Source organism: Anticarsia gemmatalis, chromosome 12 (assembly GCF_050436995.1).
Source record: "Anticarsia gemmatalis isolate Benzon Research Colony breed Stoneville strain chromosome 12, ilAntGemm2 primary, whole genome shotgun sequence".
Lineage (NCBI taxonomy): Eukaryota > Metazoa > Arthropoda > Insecta > Lepidoptera > Erebidae > Anticarsia > Anticarsia gemmatalis.
In genome coordinates this window covers 5,700,887-5,722,281 of record NC_134756.1, presented here as the reverse complement: position 1 = coordinate 5,722,281, position 21,395 = coordinate 5,700,887, and the positions used below count along the sequence as shown (strand labels likewise).

General features: G+C 34.6%; 1 protein-coding gene across 1 annotated transcript in view; it reads right to left on the bottom strand.

Moving 5' to 3' along the window:
• Nucleotides 1-21,395, bottom strand: part of ASPP (Ankyrin-repeat, SH3-domain, and Proline-rich-region containing Protein) — a 238,395-nt gene that overhangs the window by 182,638 nt on the left and 34,362 nt on the right. Inside the window, exons 2-3 of the mRNA XM_076120576.1 lie at nt 16,303-16,354; nt 1,104-1,257 (exon numbers count right to left, since the gene is read on the bottom strand). Of these exons, the coding sequence (XP_075976691.1) occupies nt 1,104-1,257; nt 16,303-16,311 (163 nt within the window). The 5' untranslated portion in view covers nt 16,312-16,354. The remainder of the gene's footprint in view (nt 1-1,103; nt 1,258-16,302; nt 16,355-21,395) is intronic.

The following is a 21,395-nucleotide window of genomic DNA, read 5'->3' as shown; positions in this document are numbered from 1 at the left end:
CAACACGAAATGCTCTTCAATGTAGTGAAGAAGAATTTTAAAGGAAAACTGCAGTTTGGAACATTACACATGATTTACTGTAATGTGGGAGAATATATCTTTGTAATAAAACAAGTGTTGTTATCTTTAATACTTTGGTCTCGTTTATTTGTTCCTATTCGATTTTGTATGTTGTTGAGGGCAGTTAAGGTCAAAAATGAATCCAATAGGCCATTGCTTCTTTATTGACCAACTACTGTTAGTAGCTAAAGTACATATAGAATTTCTTTACGGACATGAGTAATGCAATAGAAAACCTTTTGATTGTATGAACGTAGGACTCTAAGTCACTGCAATGCAATGGAAGTCAAATAGTAAACACCTCACCCACTGAGCCCAATTTGCCCTAATTATAGGAAGTTTGTTTAAAGAATCTACGTTCACATCTAAACCATGTTAAGTTAATACTAAGCAGCAAGTGACCTACTGCTTCGCTCGCGTGCTCTCCATATTTATAACAAGCTTAATTTGTAAGATAAAACTACTTTAAATGTAAATCCAGCACGCAAAGGACGAATATGCAGTAAATGGCAAATACTAAGCTTATTACCAAGTTCTGTACAACACGAAATAATAATAAAACGAATCCTTAATTAAGTTACTCAGCGACGTTCATAGCAATACCCAATTATACTGCGACTTAAATCGTGTAAATAAAGTGAAGTGCGGCTAAATACATTATTTTAAAACCGTAATGACCGCAATTATTATAGTTGAGAATTCATTATCTTTGTCATGGAATACCTTAATCAATTTAGTTTAGAATTTCTAAAACAGAGATCTTACAAGTTCTCACACTAACGATGTGTTACTAGCTCCTATTGCTTATAATATAATCTGAACTTGTCACATAAAGATGATTACATGACAAGTTAGGATCACCTTAGACAACATTCGTTCAAGATCGTACCGCTTAAGGAAAAGATACCAGACCAAAAGTACCATACCACATACAGATAACAAAACGCTTCTCAAGCCTTATGTTTCAATTGTATATCAATAAAACAGAATCCACATTAACGCCAAATATGTTTTTCTATCTCCAAAGATATCAGAATAATTACCTCCGTGATGCGGATGCACGCTGAACAGCAGACAGGGTTCGTCTCCCGGTTCCCTGCAGCAGTCTAGCACGTCGCGGCACGTGGTGTCCGGCGTCACCGGCACGTGAGTCGGGGCCCAACCGGCACCGCTCTCGCACCACACTCGCACTATCATCTGTAAAATACGCTAACGTTAGAATTGCCTGGGTGTTACTCATCACTATCGACTATAGATGATCAGCGCCTCAAGTATGTTTCTATCATTTTTGAATGATTTTAAGTGTCAAACTGATTCTAGACGATTTGTAAAATGAAACGTAACGCTCGTTAGGAAAACGCAGATGCAAATTCAAATTACAAACTTTAAATTCTATCTCGTCAGCATTGCACGGAGGTGATAACATTAAAAACCAACAAAATAAATAGTTCCTATAGTTTCTTAATTTTCTGAGTGATTCATAAACGTCTCCCTTGTTCGTATCCATTCTCTGATTAGCCTTTACAATTAGACGTGTTTCTCTGGTAGCCCGAAATCCTAGACCACTCATAGAAAATGCTTTCCAACATTTTGCAAGACCAGAGTCGTCTACAACTGTGCTAAAAGGTAAATGGAAACAGCATAAAAGCCTTTCAGGATTACCTGCAACGCATCGTAGAATATACTAAATGGGCTTTAGTTGAATAACCAACTCGTCTTCCATTTACTTATTAAGTTTTGATTTCATTAGTTCTTGAAACCACTAACCACGAAAGGTTATCGATTAATATGACAATTATCCAGGACTTCGGGTCGGTGAAATAACTAAAGCAACCCAAGCTTTGACAACGTACCACAGGAAGGGCCGAGAGAAATAGACCACCACATAACTAACTGAAATCAACCTGATTCGATATCACACTGATTCCGAACTTGTGAGCTGAAGTTCAAAAAAATTAAAACATAAATATAAAGAACATACGCTGTGCCAAGATTATTGAATTTATATAATAAATACACTGAAGATAAATTGTTATCAGATATTCATAAACAATACGACTTATCCGATGCACAGTGTGTTATAAACCCTATTTTTGTTTCGTCGTCTTTTTATTGAATTAATCGATAGAGTATACCATTCTGAGGATTAGAGTAAAACTCCGGGCTCGCTAAGACTTGTACTTTTTTCGTTATTCAGTGTCAAAGTTCCGGAATATCCGACTATTGAAAAACGAAAAAAAATTAATTACAATTTAACGGAAGTACTTATTCCAGAATTTATTTATTCTATCGAAAGAAGATATAATAGCCGACCATTCCACCAATTCCTGAAGCTTTAGCATGAATAGGTCGAGAGATATGATTTTTTTTCTCATTTTTCGTTTTTATTTTTTTATTCATCTAAACCACCGTAGTAGGTGGTCATTCCTACATCAAAAAATTGCTAATACTTTCTTTTATTTGCAGTATTAGTTCTAAAACCTAACTCGCTGGTTTCCAGGAGATATTTGAAAGTTTAGTAATATCCGAAATATCCGCATATAGGGCTGCCACTTCAATCAAAATTTAATAAATTTATTTTTATAAAGTTTTAGCTTTTATATCACGACCATAACAAGATATCATAATTTTGTGGCTTAAAATGGCAAAGATTGGGTAATTTTATAAAGGAAATTAAAAAACAAATTAAGAAATTGGTATGATGTTGATTGATACATTTATTTGGAATCTGTCTATAAATTCTAACTCAAAAGACTCAACTTATAGTAAATGAAAGAAAATCCTTTCACAAGTATACCTTAACTGCACGTTTGGCGCAGTGGTTTAAGCGGTCACCTCGCCGCGACAACCGTAGCGCCGCGTGTGGTGGGTTCGAATCCCACCCGGGACATATCTTTGTGTGATGAGCACGAGTATATGTTCTGAGCCTGGTTGTGAATTTATCTATATAAGTATGTATTTAGAAGTATATAAGTATGTTTATCAGTTATTTGGTTACCATAGTACAAGCTCTGCTTAGTTTGGAATCAAATGACCGTGTGTGAATTGTCCCACTATACATATATTATTACCTATAAATCAACATTCAACATAAGTACTATTACAACATTTTGTTTTTTTTTCAAAATATTTTTAGTTAATTTATTTAATTTTACAATTACTTTTTAAATGAATTTCATATTATTTTTTGATTTACAACAACTTTTTTTAAAATCAATTTTATTGTAATTTTTGTGGTATAACAATTTTAAGAATAATTTTTAATGTATTTTATATATCTACATGAATTATATACCTATCTATAATTTTAAATCAAATTTTATCATGTATGTACATTAATTGTGTCGATTTTTTATTTAAAAAATACGATAAAATTATTTTCGTCAACAATTTATTTATTATAATTTATACACATATTATGTAATTATATTTGTTGATTTTTTTTCTAAAACGCTAAATCAATGGTTGTTCCATCTGGAGTTGGAACAATTTTAGGGGACTGAGCGCCAGTCAACTTTAATACCGTAACCGTACTCTGCACTTCAACAACCTCAGTAAGGCGTGACTGAGGTACGTCGTGCAGAACTACGGCCGGGGGGCTTAACTTTTTTTTTCAAATAAAGGTTTATAATCTTATATAATTTTCGGATACTCGAAAGTGACAACCCTAAGTAAAATTTAAAATTTCAAATATCTCCTGGAAACCAGCGAGTTAGGTTTTAGAACTAATACTGCAAATAAAAGAAAGTATTAGCAATTTTTTGATGTAGGAATGACCACCTACTACGGCGGTTTAGATGAATAAAAAAATAAAAACGAAAAATGAGAAAAAAAATCATATCTCTCGACCTATTCATGCTAAAGCTTCAGGAATTGGTGGAATGGTCGGCTATTATATTTTCTTTCGATAGAATAAATAAATTCTGGAATAAGTACTTCCGTTAAATTGTAATTAATTTTTTTTCGTTTTTCAATAGTCGGATATTCCGGAACTTTGACACTGAATAACGAAAAAAGTACAAGTCTTAGCGAGCCCGGAGTTTTACTCTAATCCTCAGAATGGTATACTCTATCGATTAATTCAATAAAAAGACGACGAAACAAAAATAGGGTTTATAACACACTGTGCGATGCTACAACGGTGTTAAGTTTATCATAGGATATGTAATATTCACATAATACCTTAGAGAATTCCTACTATCTTAAGGTCCCAGCGTAAAACATAACCGCGAATGTCAGAGGTCCCAAGACCGCATAAATGCTAACAAAATATTACAATTGCTATGATAATTTAAGAGAAAGGGAAATACAGCAAGTAATCAGCTAATGCTTTTGTGTATAAGAAACCACAAAGGAAATGTCCTACTGTCATGTTAAAAAATGGATCTTCATCGTGCCTTACCTTGGGGGTACATACTTTTTTAGATCTATTAATCCTGTTGTATAAGAAAATACGGTATTTTATTATCATTTGTGTACCACAGTTAAAATCAAACTTAATATTCACCCAATTTCACTAATTAGGTATAAAGTTATTCTGAGTACATATTTTTTTTTTTCCATGAAATACGTCTATTCGGATTTCGAAATGTATAAAATAATAATATAAAAATTGTAACGCCGTTTCGTCACAAATAACTTTCGCTTATTTTACAAAACAAAGGAAACGTACGGAATGCAACACGCCACAGTTATTTATGACAAAACGGTTACATTTATAGTACAGTCATAAGCATAAATACGCAACATATTATAGTGTAAAACGCGATTAAAAATTAAAGGTTAGAATATCTTATTTGTTTACCCGACGTTTCGATCGAATTACATCGACCGTGGTCACGGGATGACTGACTGTCACCTGTTACATTGAAATATTATGTGTACAAGTCGCGAAAGTTTAAAATCGTTAATTACTCTTAGTAATCACGAAATAGTGACACAAATGTATGAGTACAAAAATATTTACTTGGCGATAGCTCAATGATAAAAATCAATAGCATCTGACACTTCCGAGAGAGCGATATATTTCATTAAATTGAGTGATGATGTGTTCTGTCTGTGTGCATATTGAGACAAATACGTATTAATCATATGTATACCTGTACTATGTTGGACGACATTATTAATCTATTACTGTTCTAATTAGCACGCATTCTCCCCGTAACTTAGATATATGATATGTTAATAATTAATTGACTTAAATAATATGGCAACAACTGAAATAATATACCTGGGTTTTGACCCATCGATTGACTGACGTATTTTAAACATGATTTCAGAAAAAATCAGTAAAAATTTGCAAACTGTTACTGCCATAGGCCAATGCAGACCTAATCCAATTATTAACTGAACATAAATTCAATGCAACAGCAGTTACACAAAGAAATTTTCAAACCATACAGCGTTTTGGACTATCATTGTGTAAACACGTAATTATTACAGGAATTTGGCAGCTATAGTGTTACCGTTCATAGATAACAGACCACCCATTATGCCTATATATTAAAACCTAAATTAAGAGCACAATGGACTTCAATGCACAACAATAGACCGGAACCACGACAAAGTGGGTGATAATAACCGCACACAAATACTAAACAACCCTATATCAAGCTCGATCACCTAATAGGGAACGGCCTTAATTCAAGCAATTTGTCCAGAACGCATTCACTCGCATTAGCGAGTGAATGCGTTCTGATAATACCGAAGCTTGTATGAATAGTCAAATTATTGACTATTCATACAAGCTTCGGTATTATCAGAATGTAGCGAACGTAAGTGAAATTCTCGTGACTAATAGCTATCCAATAGGACCCAGGAAGTACTTATGTAGCGAATTTATCGGCAAAATATACGGACATGAATTCCAAGCAAATAGTAGAGATACATTTTATCTCTTTTGTAGCATCCCAACAAAACTTGAAGGCATTATGGCGACGGTATAAAAGTGCTAACAATTTTCTACACGCTCTGCCGCTGCAGTAAACTGTTCAAGTTTCCTTAGAATTCGAATTTGCAATTCTGATATATCCTCTGTTCCACTTCGCATTGAATTTTTATCCCAGTTAGCGGCAAACCGGAGGAAAATCGCTTATGACTTTGATACAGATCAAAAAGTTTACATACCTAGTTATTTAAGAAAGAATATAATATATATTTTTTCGTCGAAAAAGTAATCCAACACCAACAAACGTCGATTTGAAATAAACAATATAAAGTGGCGATCAATAGAACAATAACAGAGCAATAACTACAAACTAGTCAGAAACAATAAGAGTCATAAACTACAGAGAAACAGTTTCACAATTTCTCGGTACGCGAAGTAATTAATCCGCGAGTAGCAACTGAAATTCTCGGAATACGACAACTGTCAGAAAGTCAAATCCCTTGAAAGACGCTTTTCTTTATGATTATTATAGTATAATGTTCTTACTTTCAAGGAATACCGACTATGTTATTCGTATTTTTTATATGGTGTGTTTGATAAACTGATGTAATCACCTGGGCGGCTATCATGTATCTCTCTTCTCTTAGAATATAATGATTAACGCGTTACGTCAAAGCAGCAATGTACTGAATAGTATCTAAGCTACGTGATAAGCCCGCAGGTCAGTGCAAACTGAAGCAAATTGCGTATTTATTAGTTAGTTAATTTCTTAATCTCTTACATCTTTCAGGCTTTACTTCATCATAATAAGTTAGGCAGCATAAGTTACTCTAAAATCCAAGAAGTAAGAACAACTTCGACATACAAATTATAGCCTTTAACTCTTCGGCATCAACAGCTCTCGCTTTTACGTTGAGTAATGTTATTATAGAAGTTCAAAGAAGCATTTTCTATTTGAACATCTCTTATTATACAGCTTATGGGATACAACGTGCCGAGGAAACCACTCATTTACATTCCAACGATAATTTGTGAGATTTTTTTCTAATTAGCACTGTAGCTCACTTTCCGTGTTGCGACGGTCATTACAGCGGAGTGAGTGAGCTAATACTAGTACATTGATGGACTTGTAGATAACCTGGAAACTAACGGGCATTTGTAGGCTTCGGCAAATTATATTATTGTTTTGTATTTGTACTATGACCACCGCGAAATACGTACAGTTTGAAGTGTGTTGAAAATAAGTTAACGTTTTGTATTTGAATAAAAAGAAAGACGAAAACAACATTTTTTTTTTATTTGCAGGTCTTTTCACCAAAACTAGTTTTGTCTAAGGTCAATAATTCGTATAGCCTCACGTAACTCAATATTTCAGCGTGGAACATTTCCCAAAAGGTCCATTAGACCATTCGAATGCTCTCCGAATTTTTCAACCTCTAGTAGAGAAATTTAATCAACCCTACCGGACTTGCTTATTCACTGGACTACTCCACATAGTAAATGAAAATACACTGGCCATGCTTTTTTCCAATTTTTTTAGCGCACTGCTCGAATTTAGGATTTTATTGGTTATTCATCGATACCGTTTTCACAGAATTTTGTCAGCTTAGCTTCAATATTCACGACTGCACGTTGAATTCGACTATTAGTATGAATCAGTGAGCGCAAACTGCTCTGAGAACTAAAAAACGCAGTATGTTATGAATGCGGCAAATCTTTGCTCAATTTGGAATTAAAATGAATTAATAAACTGTGGGAAAACGTATTCAATTTAAGATTTTCTCAGATATTTAATTACGCATCCAAATATATCATTATTACTACAAAACTCAAAACAAATAAAACTACAACCTACTGTAATCTAAAAGTCCCGTACAGCTAAATGAATGGCTGTAGAGATTATCCGGTCTTGGCAAAATATCAAAGCACTAACGAACTGAAACAAACAGTGTTCTCTATCATTAACCCTTAGATACTGGAGTTAAACTTATAATTAAATATTGATCTAGCATTTAGAGAAAAGTGTATGCAATAATAATAAATAGCTTTTTGTAATACCCTTCCATGATAAGGTATAAATATATTTATTGTTTAGTAAAGCTATCACCATTTCTTGTTGCAGTTTTCGTAACATATATTAATATGGTACTTATTTAGAGCCAGTTTCAGATCCTATGAATAAATGTAAGGTAACTTATCCGCTAGGTAACATCGATCCAAATTCCATTTGATTCTCCAAAAGTGGTACCTTAGAATAATATATTTTGTAAAAGCAGCCAAAATACATATTTGTTACAACTAAAGGAAACAAGGAAAACTAATCTACAATTTTAGAATACATTTTAATGTATTTTGTATTACAAATGTGTTTTACAATTTCCCTGACGTTAATCTCAGTACAAAGGATAGTTGAGGCACTATGAGCTCATTCTGTGCAGATAGAAAACCCGCTAATTTAGAAATTCTCGTGGCGGTTCTATGTAATAATGGGTTTCTCATTAACATACTGTTTATTAAAAGTAGAGCACAGTTTTTTGAATATAACTATGCTGAATGTGATAACAAACAATGAAACAGTTTACAACAAACCCTTGGTAAATCGAGCCTTGATAATGCTGCTTATTTTAACGTCAATCTTTATGTGAGTTTAATATAACTTTATAAACACTGTCATAACGCGAAATGTCTAGATACGACAGTAAAACAAACTTCTTCCTCGGGATGTATCGCATACAAATTTCCTCGCTCGCACGCGTTAAAATCTAAATCTAAGTTGAGCGAAGCTTGAACGCAATAAATTTTCAATAACATCCAAGTTCTTCAGGAAATTTTATACATGAGGGTAAAACTGAAGAAAACTATGGAGGACAGGCAATTTACAAGGAGCGCGCGATATGGAGGCAGTGCTAACGAGTTGCGAACTAGCGCGCACACTAGCGCCACCTGCCGGCGAACTAACGGAAAATCACATTATTGGAACACCTAACCATAGTACTACATCATCTTATAATTTTAGTGACGGCGTATTTCGCCCTAACTAACCGCAGTTGCTACTCGTATGGTACTAAGTTCGTGGAAAATCAATAAACTTTGTATTATTTCATACTTGCACCGAACACTTGCAAAACTAGGTCTCCAATAAATGAAGTCTGCAGCTTTTGATAGCTTACCAGTAACTCTAAAACAGACTTGCTTTCTAAAGAACTGTCCAAAATTCTGAAAACCTGTAGGTTGCTGAAAGCCTCTATAGGTACTCTATTTTTTTTCGTAGCAGTGACTGAGATCTGTTAGATGTTCAATTTATAATAAATTCTTCTCATTCTCTGAGGAGACCGTGTTCAACAGTAAAATAGTTTATAAAACACGGCTGACATTTACAGTAATGATTAAGTTCTGCGTTCTTCTGTTTAAAATAAACATTTTAAGAAAAGTACTGAAAAAAACACGTAGTACTAATGTAGATTTTTCTACAAATGGGTAACTAAAATTAATCTAATTTACATTAGTATTTAATGTTCTAGAGAAAAATTTGTTTAATGTGTTTTCTTTTCCAAGATATATTAAATCATTTTACTATTTCCCAGTGTTTTTACCACATTTTTTGTTAAAATAACCTTAATTATTATACTTCTAAATATTATGTTTACCAGCACCGAGTTTTATTAAGTTTAATAAAATATTATGTAGGTAAGGTAAAGGTTTAACCTTTATAAATAATGTTATGTTTAATAGTAGACTTATTCACTCGTGTACGTAATAATTAAAGAGCTGGTAGTTTAATATTGTACGCGTGTATTTGTCTCTGATATCTCAAATTTCATACTTTACACACAGAATAAAATTATACGGAGTCAAAATCAGAAAATAATATTATAATTAAAGTACGTATAACGAGAACAGAAAATTAGACTGAGGAATATAATTAGAATGTTTAGTATTTTTTTTCGTCTGAATGTCTATAAGAACATCGGAACATGGATAAGTGTCAAATAATGCATCTAACATATTAAGTGACCACAAATAGATTAAAACAACTGTCATAATTACACTTGATAAGTTCACCATGCCGATACTATTGCGTTGGGAGGTCATTGGTTCGATTCCCATTCGGAACAATTATTTGCGCGATCCACAAATTATTGTTTCGGGTCTGCTTGTACTCTGAGTCCGTTGTTTGTATGTCTGTAAAAATCCCCGCGACACAAGAGCAATTCTTAGTGCGGGAGTTGTCAAAAAAAAGCGATACTTATTTAATGGCGAAACCGGGATTTAATGTAAACATGCAATTACTTAGTGCTATAACTTAGAAGTAATCAAACAAGTAACACGTTTAATAAACGCGTAACACGCAAAGAATTTCCCTTTTACTTGTGAAGTGGGACTCTCAACTGTTCTTCTGTGAGACTTTTCATTATAACACCGCAAAGATTAATTGTTTCCTGCCGAGAACTATGAGACTAATTATAGCATCAGCTTCAATGAAACGGTGATTTTTATCACGTTACTTTTCATAGAGGTGGATTATGGCGTTTAAGGATTTTCATGTACCTATTAAGCTGGATTGGAATCACGGAACATATAAAAGAGCTTATAATTTTGTCACTCAAATTTTTAAGTGATACAATTTTCTTTTACTACAAGGTTTTATGCTAGTATTTTTTTGAAAACAAGTCAACACACCAACGTAGAAATGCTGAAACTTCTGATTTTTATGCCTATTTTAAATAAATATAATTTTACGACTGTACATACAGATTTCGTCAATCTTATCGCCCTTTTGATCGCCAATCGCTTGCACACACACATGACTCATATTAACCAAGTATATACGAGTATTTAACTTTAATAATGTAGCAGAACAAATTTATTTTTATTTAACACTTCCTGCAATTATGTAGATTTTACTTGGTAATTATATTACGTAATTGTTACGAGTGAAGGTGTAATATTAGCGATCGGTTCGATATTTTAATAACATAAATACATAGGTATCTAAAGGTTACGCATCACCAACCCTTTACTTCCCATGACTGACGTAAAGGGTGAATAATATATTACATTATCAATGGGGTGGACATTTGTACGGTGAAAACCTATTTTCCTAACGTTCTTGGAAATTACACACAAATACCAACATTCTAATGGAATTTTCAGAGCTACTGTAGCGCTATTCTCTACTATTATCGACAATCAACAGCTAGCTAGCTAGAAATCTAGTATGAGAATCTGATCAGTGCCTCTGGCGGACACGGTAGGAACTGTTTTTGCAGTTCTTTTAAATTGTCGAATCTCGATAGCACCTACTGTCGAATATAGAATCGCGCTTTGTTACATGATTAGAGAACAAGCATAAGGGCAAAGAACATTACAGGGTAATTTCAGAAAAGCAATCCTCTATTTAACAAAACATATCCAGTCGTCTGTGAAAATGTTATCGAACGCGCTGCGTATATAAAAATAGTTACACATTTACAGGATATGTGTGTATTTGAAAAATGTAAAACACTTTATTATTGTTTTTTTTAATCTATTCTGTCTTATTGTCGAGCAAAGGCTATCGGTATCTACCATCAACCATTTTGTTTGTCTCATTTAATTCATCTATCTTAATTTTAATTTAAACAACTCATCAAAGTCGAGATTACACATGTTTGCATGCAAAGGTTTGCACTTCGCGTAGTGCTGTGGAGCTCATATTGAGGATGTGGTGTGCGCTCTGGGAGTGCAGAAATGAGTTCCTTCGTAATACTGCAAACATGTACGATGCAGCTGCAATTAAACAATCCCGGAAACCTTACAATTAAATTTTGAGAAGAGAACTTAATCAATTTTACGAAATACTACACTAAAAACATAGATCTAAATTAATTCATGACACATCTATACTAATATTATAAAGCTGAAGAGTTTGTTTGTTTGTTTGTTTGAATGCGCTAATCTCAGGAACTACTGATCCGATTTGAAAAATTATTTCAGTGTAAGATAGCCTAATTATTGAGGAAGGCTATAGGCTATATATTTTCACGCTACAACCAATAGGAGCAGAGTAGCAACGAGAAATGTTACAAAAACGGGGAAAATTATGACGCAATCTCTCTTATGTGACGCAAGCGAAGTTGCGCGGGTCAGCTAGTACCAAATAAAATGCAATGTAATAGACGTAATTTATTGTCTCCATTAACAAATAAAACCCACAAACGACGACATTCTTTTCATACGTGGCTGCAAGGTTGCATTGTAGAGTCTAATTAAAAAATAACTAGAACATAAACATCTATACAAAAAAGTTCTAACAGAAACAGTTAGAGGCCAGTATCAATTACCAACGGCAATTTTATGTTTTTTTCTATTACTTAGAAGGCAAAAGCCACGTCCAAAGGTGCTACGGGAACAAAAAGGGCTTAAACAACGGCCTCCGGTTTCCGGTGCCCTTTAAAATAAGCTTAACCTTTTTTTAATAAATAATTCGCGCAAGATCCCATGAAAAGGCCCGTAAGGGATTATGAGACGGTGACTCACAATTAAGTATATTTTTAATTCAATAAAGCAGGAAAGGAAGGATTAAAAATGTGCTATTTATTTAAATCTCTGTCGGTTCGGATTTCTTTACGCAATGCATAATTTTGGATAATATTTCGGTAAACGAATACTTTGTTTAAAATGGCTGGTTAGAAAAAAATAAATTTTCTTTTGATTTTTTTAAATGAGTTTCACAATAGTGAAGTGTGCTACTCAAAATACAGTTTATCAGTTTGCTTCGTGTTATCGGTCGGATAAATCAATTTTCTTTCAACGATATGAAAATTCAATTACCAACTACGTTACGGCACGATTTTATGATTATACGATGTAATCACCATGGAGATTTCTTGATAGCTGATAGAGTACATTGTAACTGAAACGAATGAAAAGAAAGTACAGTAGAAACCTTTTTACAATTTATTTTTAGTAAACTTCAAACAGTTTAAAGTCATAATAATCATAGGCAATATTATATTATAGACGTTTTTCGACTTTCATTACTTGTAGCTATTTTCTATTGCAAGTGCGCGCAAGCAAACCGGCGATCAAGCCGCATGTTTATTAATTCACGCAAACAAACTTATGACATTGATTTGTTGCTCCTCTCGCTTACAGATGAAGATTCTAAAAGGCATTTCATTCCCAACATGGTTGAGAAATTGCTACTGTTTGTACAAATTATGCTATTTAAATAAGCTTAAATTGAACATGGATATTATTTACTGATGTTTAAGTACTTTGGTCACGTCATCCGCTGCGCTTCTGAGTAATATATATTACGAAGTTACCTAATGGTTTAATATTAAAGGAGTTTTTATATATGCATCAAATATGGTATATTAATAAAAAAAACTCCAGAAAGATACCAATTATAAAACTAAATCTATTGTAATATTGTGATTAACCCAAATCTATATTTAGAGAGAAGTAGAGGTAACTTATGTAATTTTAAGACATCATCTATGAAACTATAACCGCAAACCTAAAAATTGACGATGTACTTAGAAATAACAAGGCAGTATCACTTCCCATTTTCCCTTAACAAGGTGTCAATACACCATAAGCCGAAATAGCGCGGACCTCTATTTTTAGCACTAAGCCACAGGGTTAAACTGTAGTACACAATTTCCCTCCTCCTTTGAGCTTAGACGGAAACTTCGTACAAGACTTAGTGTTTACGCTATAAATACGTTCTGGGGATGTTAACAGCTAAACGAGTAGGTGGTATGTGGGTAGTGAATATACCAAAATGCTTTGACAACTTTGACCAAACATTCGTAGCGAAAACAATGAAACGTGCAGTAAAACTGTGACATATCAATAAATAACTAATACTTGGTGCGAAAGTACGTCGTTGAAGTGACACTAAACGTAATGTATGGAACACCGACCCTTCCCTAACAATAAACTTTCAATGGCTTCATATAAGAACAGTCTATAAGACAAGCTATACTATTGTTATGGGGTACTTCGGCCGCAAATCAATCGAAGAAGAAATTTAACGCAGGATGGTCTTTATTTATCCTAATTGAAGACAGCATTGAGGTGTCAGGGTAAGGTGTGAAGGACATCTTTAACTAATCTGTGATCAGCAATTATTTAAAATTCCCGTAGCTAAAATCAAACAAAAAGGTACTTAAATCGCAGACAGTGAGATAATCCGTTATAAAACAATATTAATGATAAAAAAATGGACAAACAAACTGTACCAATAGTTTTACATAACGTTTAGTGCTTTTTCAGGTTACGAAAAATACGTTATATTATTATACTCCATGCAATGTCTGATTTGAATTAAATACCGATTTGAACAAAACCACACAATATTTATTTTTCCCGTGAAAATTCCATAGCTCCTGAGGGCTAACAATAATTCTTATCAACGTCAAAAAATGACAATCGCTTACATAACATACGGTGTGTCTCCGTTCAATGCTTTGAAACGCTCCATTCATTGTGAGGGACATCAATAAATAATGTCCACATGACGATTCTATCTACACGGTAAACCTACTGTATTATGTAGAATGCCGTCCAATCACTGTCATGTATGAACAAGTGTACATCTGTTATAGAGAAATACATTTTAAACAAAAAAATGGTTATTTTTAGGACTTCAATGCTAATCAACATAACTGTTAAATTGTAATTAATTTATTATCATAGAATTTTTATCGAACATATGGCGTATATACCTTATACAGCCTTTCTTCTAACTATGTTGGAAACATAGTTGGAATATCACAACATAGCCACAACAGCTGGTTGGCAAATATTGTATGACCTAAAATTAATAATAAATAGGCGTTATACACAAATAAAATGCTATGTCAAATAGTAAGTATAGCCGAATGTGCATACGGCACACTTTTGTGTTACAAACATAATATTGTGTATAGTTTTGACACATTTTCTGAATAGGATTACGCAACAGCCCACGAGCTCATAGCTTATTTACTTAGTTGTATTTACTACTCAACATTTACTTTGTCCGTCATAAAACCACAGACGACCTGCACCGTACTCAATATATTCAATACAAACAAAGTATTCAGGTTAAATACGTACTAAACCTAAGCCGTACGAAATTTAAGACGTAATCTTTTGTACGATTGCAAACAGCCTTTTAAAAGATAGTCAATAAAATAAACCAACAATGACGGACTATTAAATTGAAAGACATTATAGCAATGGTATAAAAGTGTTAATTAAAGGCTAATTATTATGTTTAAAGCTAATTACAAATGACTAGTAAAAGCTGCTGAAATAGTATTTTTGGCGAAGCTACGACTATAGTGCTTAATCTTATCAAAGAGTACTCTACAACATAAGAAAGTAATTACTTAGTACGTACTGCTAACGACTAAATAGTTAGCAGAACTAAATACGCAGAAAAAAGCTAGTCCTCCGGCATTCAATAATCGTCTTGCTTCCTTTATTACGATAGCAATAAGTCTGCCAGCTGCCCCGGGCAGATGTTGGTGTAATTATTTCTAAGGGGTGACTGGCGTTAAGCAAATTTCTCATTATTTATATGTTTGCACTGCCTTTTTATATGGTTTTGTTTACAGGTTGGCTGTAATAAATAAAGTATTTGTAATTGAAATTAACAATAAAATTCCTGTTAGTTTTGCTGTAGTATCTCAAGCGTTGTATTTTAGTGTAAGGGCTCAGTATATGATGAGTTCAGTCTAGATTAATTGAACTTGTAATAAATATGTTTTGTGTCTATGTCGCAGTAAGATAGATAAAGCCGTAACATAGTTATATCCCTAGGGATATAATTATATACCGTAATATAGTTATAAAGAAGAAGTTTTGGGCAAACCGACATGGGTAGGTTAGGTTAGAAGGCTGAGGTGGGAGCGAGCGAAGCGAAGCTCCCACCTCAGCCTTCGTGGTTATTTTTTTTTAAACCACCCAGAAGGAGGAGCCCCGCGAAGCGGGGCTCCGGCGACATCTTCAAACTCTCATTGTAACTATGTTACGGCATATAATTATATCCCTAGGGATATAACTATGTTACGGCTTTATCTATCTTACTGCGACATCTATACAACGTGCTACGGCAACAATCAGTGCCATATCAGATGTCAACTTTCTGCAACATAAAAATATATATGTGACTACTAACTGAACTAGCCAAGGAACGCGGTCTATAAGCAAATTATTTTATTACGCAAAACAAAAATTACTAGGGTGCGGCTTGACCGCACGCATCGTACCATAATTTGATAAAATCGCACGGAAGTAATTAAACTCGAACCCCTTCAAAACTTAGCTATTATCTGAATAAACATAAAATTACTAAAGGTGCAAAATTTTGTACTCACCGGTATCATTTTTGGGGGACATGTGTGTTTCCCCCTTTATCAACGGCCACGTCTGAAACAATCATAATTTAATTTTATAACAAACAATAGTTTAGTCACATATTGAAGTGAAACGCAATTTGATTAGAGGTAGTCCATATTTGTGAGGTGTTTTCTTAATTAGAGAGCAAAATATATATAAATTAGTAGAGATTAACATGTTAAGAAACTTTATATCTTTGGTCTTCATCGATATGTTGCATTCAACACTCTCAACAAATGGGCAAAACTACTTTAGACCGCTGCCTCAAAACTACTATTGACTAACAAAATCAGTTAAATCTCTTTTGACTGAGCAGGCTGTCAAAAGTTTTGACTGGTTAAGATTTTTGACTGCAACATATCGATATAGACAAAGGAAATTTTGGACTTGCAATCGAGTATCGGCCAACCAATAGTTGATTTTCTTTTATTTATAAAAATAAGTACTTAGACAGCAATCAGCTGATAAAATCTATATAATGACTGTCACAATTTCCATTAATTTTGATAAAATCTGCAAGAAAGCTGAATAATTGTCTAAACATTATAATATGCAGTGTGGTTATAGCACCGCAACCGGTCGTAGACTCGTGGCCCGATCTTGATCTATAATGATAGGAAGCTGGGTGGCTACCGTTGAACTACTTTCTTTCGATGTACATATCTACTTTATGGTAACTATACGAACTAACTGTCATTAGCAGTGTGGTGCACAGCTTTGGAAATTGCCGAGAACTTACGCAGATGCCGTAAATACTTAACCCAATTAAAAATAAACTTTTGGTTGTTATTCATCCTAGTGTATATTAGGAATATAAATTGTAATACTTGTACCAAATGAAGTAATACAAAATAACAAGCATATTTTGTGGATAAACTTCTTGATTTGGAACAGTGTTCCTCCTACACCCGCAACATTGTTGAGAGGTTACCGTTATAAAACTTACCTCAGTATTATTATGTTAAATATTTCTCGTCATAGTACATTCTATTGTTACATCTCGCGTTTGAATCATATTCGCTCAGTTTCAAGACGGGCGTGGGCCGCGAGTCATTGTTTGTCCCCGACCTAGCCCCTGTATAATAACCGTATTACAATCTTAACTAGTTTATCGTGCATTCATCGACGGGCCTGCCTTTTTCACGTCAAAAGCTTCGACTCAACATGCAATGAACAACTTAATTAGTTTAACAACCTCCGCTTTCAACAAAGAATTCCCGATATTTGCTAATCAGTCTACGGTGTACATCAGATAAACAAGGAAATTATTTTATATTCATGCCCATTTCTTCTATTAGATATCTTTCAAAGTCGCTCCGCGTCTTTAAAAACGCTTTACACGAGAACTCATTTAAAGTTCAGAGTTCGTATTACTTCAAGACATTTCAGTGCACATAAGAATTCAAGGAACACATCTCGCGTGCTAAATATTCATACATTCAAACCGCAAACGCGACGTACGAACGTGTGGGAGTGACATAAAACGTGTTATTAAGATTTCAACTCTAAAGACAAGTCGGCATAACAGAGAAATAGACGAGTAGTAGACACGTACATAGTTACAGTGATGTAGGCGTGGTGAAAACACCAATAGTTATCATAATGAAAGTGTTGTAATGACAGGAAGAGTGTGGGATATCGTATAAAAAGCATTCTCATTTCCAATGCATACGAGCCATTCTACAAAACGACATGTTTGTATATGCGGCTTGGTGTCGCAATTTTATTGCTACTGTCGCTACTCTAAAACATATTATATAGTCTACTCAAAGGTCTTTGTCCTTTTGCTACATATTTGGCGTATTGTTTTCTGGAAGTCATTAGTCAGGGTCGGGTTTAGTCCGACATCTGCACGCCATTGTGTAATTACACATTCGGACGTAACAGCGACGGTCGCATACTGCACGCATATTTGTTTATTGTCAAAACGCTGAATGGAACGGTGTGAGGTGTTAAGTGGGAAATGTTGAAACGTTCGCAGTGTTGTATAGTGGGTACTCCGGTTACTGCCACCACACCGACCGGTGACGTGACGGTGACTCTACAAATTGCATTCAACATTTAATTTTGAATGGCAATGACTTTAGTGTAAATCTGACAGCTAATTTGTAGACTACGACTCCAAAGTCAAAGTACAAAATTTAATACCGCATACAATAACTTTGTAATAAAGGGCCTAATTTAAACGTCTATAGTCAAAAGACCTCGCTCTATTTTCCCTGTTTTGTAATTAGAATATTGCTATGGCTCTTTCCACTGTATAATTTTGAAGATTAAGACGAGAAGCTTCGAGTCCCAATAGGTAGATTTAAGGAGTGACATTGCAAAATTAGAACCCATAGCTGGGCCTGCGGATAGATAAAATTAATTAGATATCTCCAATATTCAGTAGGACACCGAGATTCAATCCCTTATAGAGAAAATCTATTTCCACAGAACCGGTCGCACTGGCCGGCGGCTCTTTATTAGCGCGATGCCTACGGGAATGACAAAATCACTGGCACGGAAGGGACAAATTGGTGGTCGCGCGGTTTCTGGAATGCTTATGGGACCGTTCGATAGTTGTGGGGTCGCGTAATTTGGCCGTCCCACGCGTCGTTCGCAGGCCGCCGTCAGCGTGAAATATTTGGTAGCGGACGGGCGCGGTGGACCGATTTGCATACAATGAAATAAACTGACACAATCGAGGGTGGGTCCTCGAAGGCTTAGCCTTCTTACTAACATTTCGGAAGTACCGTTCTAGTGCCATCCGATATTTTATTGCGGTTATTTGGGTCGTGATCTACTGAAATTATCAAAGGTTTCAATCGGTCAATGGGATAGTAGAACGCCGAATTTTGCCTTCTAATATTCCATATTGTCGCACTCAAATCTAAATTTATAAGGGTTCATAAACTTTATAGACGGTGAGTACATGAACTCATGTTAGTTATAATTTATTATAGCAGAAAAAAAATGTGGTAATAAAAAATATGTTCGAGCCATAAACGTCAAGTCGGATGAAAAATATAACAGCGGAATTTTATTAAATAAGGATTGGCTCAAGGGATTATCGTAATTGTCCTTTAATCCCATTACAGTATAAGTTACTCTTATAGTATAAATGAAGAGTCTGTTGTTCCGGCCAAATCTTTAATACGTCGCGTCGCTGATTATCGGACCACCCTGAAACGAGGCTCTTTATCGATGTAGAAATAAGGATTAACGTCACAAAACGACTACTTATCGGTGATTCAAGGATCTTTTATAGCAACAAGTATCCGAGACACTTAAAGAACGTCGAATTTAAAATGTGACCATGAGAACCGTCGCTTTTTTATTGGAACTGATACTCGGTTCGCACTCGAGACACTCATCAGTGAGTTCATGTCGTGAACAGACCTTGTAATAGGTGTTTTTACCACGCCTCTTACTCGAAAAAACGTCTTGTTTACTTATACTACCGTTGAACTCTAGTGGACATATTAAGTACGACTTTGGCCATACATCATTCATTTTATGGTCTAATGTATACTTCCTTATACTATACATTTTTTAAACTAATATTTCATTTTTATTTATGTAATTTTTTCGGTACAAGTAGACGTGCCAAGAGTCAGAGCAATATAATTTGTCTGTATATTTCTTCAAGTCCACAAATACGATATGTGCGCTGTGAGACACGAACTGTCAACATTCACCTCATCGAGAAGCGCCTACATTAACAGACGAGTAAACACTTCAATCGTGCAAGGCGAACATTTAGATTTTTTTCCTTTAACCCTATAGTTCACGGTCATTGGTTGTCCGGGGTAAGTTCGTGAGTGAATGCCAAATGTAATTGGTGGAAACGGCATTTAGCATGTGCATTGGAGGCGAGGGATTCCGATACTTACGCCCAATCATTCTGTCAATCCGTCTGTCGGTGCGACGCCGGCGCCCGTGGGAACACCACCAATCGATAAACAGAATAATAGTATTGGCTTTTAAACGTTTAAGGGTACAAGGATGGAAATGTAATGAAGCTTTCATGCAACTGTTTCAAATATTTTAAGCCGCTACAAAGTAAAGCTAACATTGAGGAAGTAGGCGCCATTAGGTACGGTTATACTGGTAGCAAAATGTAAAAGTTGGCAATTGAATAAAATCTATTAACTACTTTGAAATACATTGGATGGTACACGTAAATTACGAAAGATGCTTCTCATATTTTCTGTCGCGTAGGTATTTCTAAAACAAACGAATGGAGACAAAGAAACGATGATGCGTAAGAGCATATACCATTTCTACTTTACTATTCTTAATGCATCTACTGCCAGTTTTACGCCCTATGAATAATTGCACTTATTCTTAAAAGCTGATTTACCGTAGTTCAATTTTACATTATTTTAAGGCAAAATGTCGGCTAAGACCAGTTTAATCCTAGCAATCAAATCAATCAAAATACAATGTTGTAGACAGGTAAAATTATAGCTCTTTGATATAATTTTCTTCGCGTGTTTGTAACCCGGAAATCTGTATTATGATAAGCTGCGGTATGGTACGTTTTAGAACCAGAGCGGCTACATTTTATTTTAGACATAAACTAGTCCACCTGTGCGACAAACAGCTTATACAACTTTTTAATTGAATGACAAGCAGTTGATGAAGTGTCTCACTTTATTGCACTCGTATGATAATGTATGCATAATACTGTAATTATTTTTATTAACAAGACAGCTTATGAATATTATTACATATGTCGACGACACGGTCAGATTGAGTAACACGAGAATTCGTAGCTAAATTGTATTGAATTGCAATTTATAGTTGAATAACCTTTTGGTTCTCGCAAAAAATATCTGTACAATCTAGACACGCATTGGATGCAAAAAGTATATTTTGTCGACTTGTTTAGGAAGTCATTAGATCCAGACGCAGTTAGTTAACGTTGTTATGCACTACACTGGCGGATCTAGGCCTCTGATTCGAGCTACATTACCGGAGTAGCTGTCACGAATCACTAGCGATTCTATCGCGTGAATATAGAATATTATTTGCATATTTTCTACGATATCAATGCTATAGAGTTGTCTTTGCGTTGTGCAGTATT